The following is a 7,461-nucleotide window of genomic DNA, read 5'->3' on the forward strand; positions in this document are numbered from 1 at the left end:
ATTGAGGGGAGGAGCGGATTGATCAAAGTAATAATAATGATCCCAGTCTTGTGCGGTTTAAATCATGGATCTCTGCATGCATATAAAGAACAAGTCTAGTTGGTTTGTCTATGTTTTGTTAATTCCTCATGACTTGGATGACTGAGAATTTACAGAAAAAGTTAGTGTCGGACCGTATCAATATGAACATGATGAGATTGATACTTGAGTTTGTTTCTACCTTCAGTACTTTGCTCCAGTTCCAAAAATAAAAATCTGCACTGCACCAAATGATCATGTCAGATAATTTAGTCAGTTCTGATTGCATGACAGTTTCAGAATTATACATGCTAGCATCCATATTTACTTCCTTAAATACTGCATGATGCATGTAATGTTACACTTTCATCTGTGCATGCGGGGCCACCTCAGAACTGTAAATGTTTCACACTGGAGTCTGAAGGAGGTTGCATTTCTTTGATAATGTGAATGACCACTCAAAAAAAAACAGTACTGAGCATTAAGACCTGCAGAGTAAAAGTATCCAAATACATTTTGGAGACTCCCTTGTGAATGCTTTTCACCAACCAGTCACAACTCAACGAGAAACTACCTTAAGACATCAAATCGTACTTTAATGGACATTTGTAGCAGGAAATGTGTAACAGGGCGCTTCCAACAAAGTTTGAAAAAAAAAAAAAAAAAAAAAAACAGGAAAAAGAAACTGCTCAACAAGCCTCAATTATTATTACATAAGTCTCACAGCACAAGGTAGACCTAATTACACCAGCCACTTTGTTAAGGTGCCCTTCTGCTCCATCTGTTCCTTGTATGGGTGCCGAGGGTTAAAGATGCACACACATAACTTTGGTAGCCTTATGAAAAGATGGACGAACAAACAGACAAAGGTAGGTAAAGGTACTTTTTCCCATCTGGGTGTACCTTTGTCAGCGAGAAGAGTTGAACACTTGAAACAACATTCAAGAGTGCTGAAAGGACAGAAACGGTGACTCAAAGTGGCCAGAGGACTGTTGACATGAATACATAGAGCTGGACACCAGTCCAGGTCAAGGAAACAGCTAATGCCCTGACCCATGAATGGCCTCTGAGCTTCTGTATGTCGACTGTGAAAACACAGAACTTAAACTGCTAATTTCTATGCATTTATTCATGAGACTGTACAGGTATGTGTGAAAGTGAACAGTACTTGAGAAGAGAAGCGGCTTGGTGATAATCTGTCACTTTAATGAAAACGCACTGGCTGCATGTGATGTGTGGATGATGTATTGTGACCAAATATGGTTAAATCAGCACCTTCTACAGTTAAACTTTTGAAACCATAATGCCTTGCATCAATTGAAATAGATCAATGGAGGAGAGAGTCAATGCTCCTCTCTTGTCTTGGGCTCACTGAAATGATTTAATAATCTTTTTTTTATTTTTTATTTTGCTTATGTCATGTCTGGGGGAAAGTAGCAAGGATAGGCAGTCAGTGAAGTGAAGACAAAGCAAAGTCAAAAAGTAGAATGAACAACTTTGGAGGCACATGAAGTCATCTTATGTAAGTGACGATAATATGAACAGACATAGATGTGAAAGAAGAAAGAAAAAGCACAAACACAATCTTCAGGATATAGTTAACCCGCAGTGGAACGTTTCAAAGTCTATATGAGGCCAAATCAAAAAGGAAAGAATCTAACAACCGATTCCACAGGAGTATCCACGCCTCAGGAAACTTCAGTAGTTGAATATCAGTACCAGTATTTCATAAATACCTCTCATGTAAGCAGACAGAACATACAGAGTTGAAATGAAAAACTTGTTTTTTTAAATCCGACTTTTTTGACTTTCATTTCAACTTCATGTTTTTTTCTAATTTCATCCTGGTGATGCGCCGCAGCGCAATCCCTGACAGACACTGTGGGATGAGTTTAAAACTAAGCCTATTAGTCATCTTTTGAGACTATTTGCACATATACCGAAGCAAATTAAAACCTCCACTGAATACCAGCCTGAATGAGTTGAGGTATCATCATTATATAACGAAACATGAGTTCAGTAAAACAGGTTATAAATTTGAAAAATGTGAAATTGTTAAGAGCATGTGGAAAAATATTGCATCTTTTTTTGGTCATGGATTCTCTGGCACTGAGTTTAAAGCTGCAGTTTAGAGTTGCAGTACAGATGATAATTGTTAGATTAAGTGCCACTAAAAACTCCTAAAGTAATTGCACCTAAAGAGAGAAATCTGCCTCACCTCACTCACTATAACAAATCAGTTTGTGGAAAAAAGGCATTACAGGCAGGACATGCTCTGCCCCCCTGGCTTGTGCTGTATAAACAGATGTGAAGGCTCTTTCTCTTTGTCAAACAGAATGGGGAAAAAGTGCAGTTGTTTGACTTCCTTCAACATTACAGGCATACACCAGCTTGGGAAACAGTAAGGTTGTGATAGGACCTTTCAGACAGTGCCTGAAGAGATATTTTCAGAAGGAGACAGCTAAAAAGCTATGGCTTCTGTATAGATTCAATAAGGATCTTACACCTGTGTGGCTAACCACCATCGATCCATCATTCTGTGGAGCCCGATCCAATTTAGAGAGTTGAGGAGCTGCAGAGCCCCACAGCCTTATCCTAACCTAGGCCACAGCCGCCGCAAAGCCTGCTTACCTTCATCCCCTAAAGTCAGCAGGTGTGTCTGTGTGTGTTTATGGGTATGTGTGTATGTGTGCTTACATATACTGCAAACCAAGCCAAACACCTTGGCTGCTGGCTCATGTTAAAGTGCGCTTAGATGCTTTAAGGGAAGGCCTGGAGAGGAGACAAGAGTCAGAAGAAGCTGCAAAAGTGCCAGCCACCAAGGTACAAGCCTTAACTCAGACCAAGCAGTGGAAAAGAAAAAAAAAAGAAAATCAATTTGGGTGTAACAAACACCAGAGTACACCACTTTTTTTTTCTTGCATAGCAATCACAGCTATTCGGATAAATGGTGTTCAAACTGACCAATCAAATATCTTCCTTTCATAACTAATTACAGCATCTTCTGACAAAGATGATTCCATTTTAATTCTCTTCGCTGCTTCATTGGAGTGCAGCAAAACCCCTGAGATCTATTATTAAAGGGTATTTAAAGCATGATAGGAGACTGGAAAGCGAAAAGCTGTTTGTGCCGCTGACTAAACTTCATCACCTCCCAACTAAACAAAGAGAATTGTGCGGCTTTCACTCACTTCAGCGACTAAACCCAGGGCAATTAAGGCCCAAATCTCTGTAGGAGTAAAGGAGAGAAAGGAAATAGGGGAGAAGTGGTAAGGCAGGAGCAGAGGAGAAACTCCATACCAATAACAGGCAATTATGTATGGGGAGGGCCGTTGCCTGGCCATGAGAGTATAGAAGACAGTGGGGATATGGGATGGTAGGGAAATGAGGAGGAGTGTTATTTAGAAGGCAGATGGCAGAGAGGGGGGAAATTAAGATGAATGGGCACTGAGAGGGCTGAGCTGGTGCTGGGCAGAGAAAAGTAATTAGCTGTGGTTGCTCTGGGAGGCTGGCAGTGAGTATGATGCCTGCAGTGACAAGAGAAAGCCTTGAGCTTTATTAGACAACAAGGCCGTGTCTGAAGCTGCCAGCAGGGGGCAGCTAGGTCAGCAACCTTTCAGTGCCTCCTTACCTGCTCAACACACCAGGCAGGATCTCCTTTTTGGTGTGCACTGATTTATTATTATTTTTTTTTACTTTAATACGCTCTTAATAAAAAAAACATACTCGTGTTTCACATTCCTAACGCTCTTACAAACGCGCACACACTTTCACACAAAAAAACAAGGGGCAACCGAGGCCAGTCTTTTTCTCCCACGTTATTACATGATCTCACCCTTAACAACCATCTCTTTCCTTCTTGCTCACACCATTTCTCTCCATTTCTACTGTTACCGTCACATCTATCTGTCTCTTTCCTCCCACCCCATATATATATATACCCTTCCCTCATGTCCCTTTCCAATCTAATTCCAGATATGCTGCTGCAGAACAACAGAGCAAGGCCCTTTATCATCGCCATCAATGATGTGGGTGGATTGAGCGTGAATAATTTTATTCATGTGTTCTTGCACCCAGCCCACTGAGATTCCAATTACAACTAATAAGAGGTAATAGAGTAACAGAACCCCCCTTTTCCCCAGCATCTCAGTACATTTAGTTGTAGTATAATGTTTTAATAAAAGGAGCTAAAACAGAAAATACATCGTCTGTGTAAACCAAACAGTTCAGAACCTCCCATCAAGTACTGTCTCCTTGGCTGGAATTGTTGGAGACTACCGGTAGTTGAAGACACAAAATTGAAAGAAATGTGTGATAAAATACACAAAATTTTAGTTGCAGCCCCCTGAATTCTGTGTCATAACGAATCAACCACCGAATCATACTTTTTTTTAATGGACTTTTGCACGAATGGCTTACAAAGCTGTATTTTACACCATGCGCTTTATTGCATTGCCCGCATTGCTCCCCACTTCAGCCCATTGTGTACCCTCCTTGGCAGCCACATACAAGTTAATGATTAAATCTACCAGAGTAGAATTTTAAATAAAGACAGGCAGATTTGAGCCAATATTTTAATAATTATTATTAATCATCTACATTTGTTTTAGACCTGAACATTTGGGTCTGTAGACTGTTTTCAGTCGTAAGAGCTGCTGTGAAAGTGTCAAAATGCAGCTTTAATGTTCTAAATTGAGATGAGTTCAAGATGCCTACTGACTGTTTTAAGAGAAAACTTGGTAACGTTCAGAAAATGCACACAAGGTTTGAAAAGCAAAAAAAGCAACAGACAACTGAAAATATAACAGAACCAATAAAAAGTAGGACATAAGCACTGCCAATACAGTTTGCATTGTGACATGTCAGGCTCATCATCACTGATTATAGGCAGTAGATAGAAGACAGAGCTGAGCATGCATGAGGCTTAAACTGCATGTATATTTAATGATTTGTTTTACCATAGTTGACAGGCCTGAGAACCTGCCGGAAGGAGCCGGGGCTGATGGTCAACTGGTGGTTATCTGTAGGGAGTGCACCGGACAAATGATGCTACCACATAAATGACCTGGAGCTATTAAAATGCGAGGAGAAGATATTTACCACTTTAAGAAATACTCTAAACTTGGTTATTAAGAATTGGAGCGACTGAGGGTTTGTTGGTTACGTCATCCAATGAGAATGCACAAATGTTGGAATCACAACATGGGATTGTTCATAAACCCTTGATTTCTGAATTTAAAATTAAAAACACCAGAACAAAGCCGATATTCAAAAGTCAAAAACTGAGGATTCTCTGACATAAAGCTACTACTAAGCATACACACAAACAATCAATATATTTTGGACGCAAGTACGAAAATGTAAAAAAAAACACGAGGATGACTCAATTCACTTAAAAAGCTTTCAATCAAAACAGAAAAATACATATTTGGACATTAGGACCAGAATTATTTTACACATATTTTTTAAAATATCTGGCTTAAATGTAAAATGTGTGTATTTGTATATAAACGTGAGATATGAGGCTTACCTTTGGATCTTGGGGCTCTCTTCCTGCGGTCTCTGAATGCAGCTCCGGACTGCAAAGCTTCCAGCAAACTATCCATCACACCAGTCTCATCGTTCTCTGGAAGGAAACAAACAAAACAAAAACAAGCAATGTAAGATTCAAAATCATCTCCTGCAAACAAATCATTTTGGTTGCTATTTATTATAGTTGTGCTGACAATCTCATGTTCATAATATCAACCGGTTGTAAATAAAACTTAGTAAAAAAAACTCAGTCACAACACTTCGGGGTGTGTGAATACAAAACACACAGCAATCCTTCAGGTGATGTTCCACTTACTGGAGTCATTTTCATGACGCTGCTGTGAATGTTACTTTATATAACATAAGCCCATCTGACATGTCCTTATGTCATGTGTAAAGATTCAGCAGTTCTCCTCTTCTGTAAACTAATTGTTCTTCTGTTTTTTAGTTATAATGTGCAGCTGAATGTCTTAAGGGATTAAAGTAAATCCAGTGATGATTTCATTTGGTTGTAGAAAATGTACCATAAAAGCTTGAAACATTTGTGTGATTTAATCTAAACCTGTGCAATACGTTTGCATATAAAATAAGTAAATAGCTTATAAAGAATATTAAACACTGGTAGAGTGGCTTTGCAACCACAAACTGAAATCAAACACCTAAAGATGATGGTTGCTGCTTGATACTATTTCCTTTTTGCTTAGTGAAAGTTAAAGAACCACAAAAATGGAGTAAAATATATGACAATTGTAGATGTGACACTTAAATTGTGGTTCAAGTTAGTATAGATAAAAACCTGGGTGTGGTACTTGACAGAAACATCAGTGTCCTGGTCAGTGAGTCAACAAAGACGGCCTTCATCAGATAGGAAATGAAAAACAGCAAAGGTACTGATACTTTTCTTTGCTATGTTTAGGGGAAAACATTTTTTAAATGTATGCTTTGTTTTTCATGCAAATATACATTTGTGTATGTGGTTTTTTTTTTAAGTTTAGTTTTCAAATGTTTAAACCTGGCAATGAAAACTTTACAGCTCTATTCAACAGACTTCTGTCAAACCGCTTTAAAAGAAATAAAACTTCAAAAACTTCAAAGAACATCGAAAACATTTATCTATTTAATAATGAGACAATATGATATTTGCCACTCAAGGTTGGACTTCAACTTCATTTGTATTGTGAGACTATTCTGAGTTTAAACTGAAGAAAAAAATATTTTTCAACATTTTATAGAGGGAACTTAGGAGGGATCCAACATTGTTACATATAACTAGTTCCTCCCAACACTGTCCTTTGTTCGAGTCTACTGTTAAATCTTTTGTTAATATTAAAATTTGTGTTTGTCATTTAACTCTCAGGTCACTCGACATCCCTTCATTTGCTGACAGACAAGAAATCACAACAGTGTTTTCCCTTTTCCTCCTGGTTTAACAGTTGACTAATATAAAGTCTCATGTTGTACTGTTGCAGCTGGAACTGAGAACTCTTAATTTGTCAAATGCAACAGCTCTTCTCGAAGCAAACAGAGCCGCACAACTGGTCTGCTCACCATCTTGAATAATGCGACGTTGTACCTATTCCTCACAGATTTTCAATTCTAATGATCATATAATAAACAAATAAAACCCTAATTTAATTATATCCTCTTTTATTGCAATGTAACAAATTAACTCCACAGCATCCACAAATCGGAACACAGTTAGGAAATCTAAATTATTACTTATTCTAAATTGTAATATGAAGTTATTTATCTACAAGATTCTTATTATTTGTTTGTATCACACATTAACAACAAACAATATAAAACAGAAGTAGACAGATCAACATAGGCTTCTCTGTTAGGCCAAGCTGTTCCATCAGCCATGGTGTGATTGCTGAATCCATGCACTGATTTAGTGACGGGTGTGAGGAC

General features: G+C 38.3%; 1 protein-coding gene across 1 annotated transcript in view; it reads right to left on the minus strand.

Moving 5' to 3' along the window:
- The window catches only part of LOC119425512 (protein diaphanous homolog 3), a 305,646-nt gene that overhangs the window by 132,276 nt on the left and 165,909 nt on the right, over positions 1 to 7,461 (minus strand). Inside the window, exons 28-29 of the mRNA XM_037693044.1 lie at positions 5,549 to 5,644; positions 4,977 to 5,039 (exon numbers count right to left, since the gene is read on the minus strand). Coding sequence (XP_037548972.1) covers positions 4,977 to 5,039; positions 5,549 to 5,644 — 159 coding nt within the window. The remainder of the gene's footprint in view (positions 1 to 4,976; positions 5,040 to 5,548; positions 5,645 to 7,461) is intronic.

This window comes from Nematolebias whitei, chromosome 2 (genome assembly GCF_014905685.2).
Source record: "Nematolebias whitei isolate Nwh7 chromosome 2, NemWhi1, whole genome shotgun sequence".
NCBI lineage: Eukaryota > Metazoa > Chordata > Actinopteri > Cyprinodontiformes > Rivulidae > Nematolebias > Nematolebias whitei.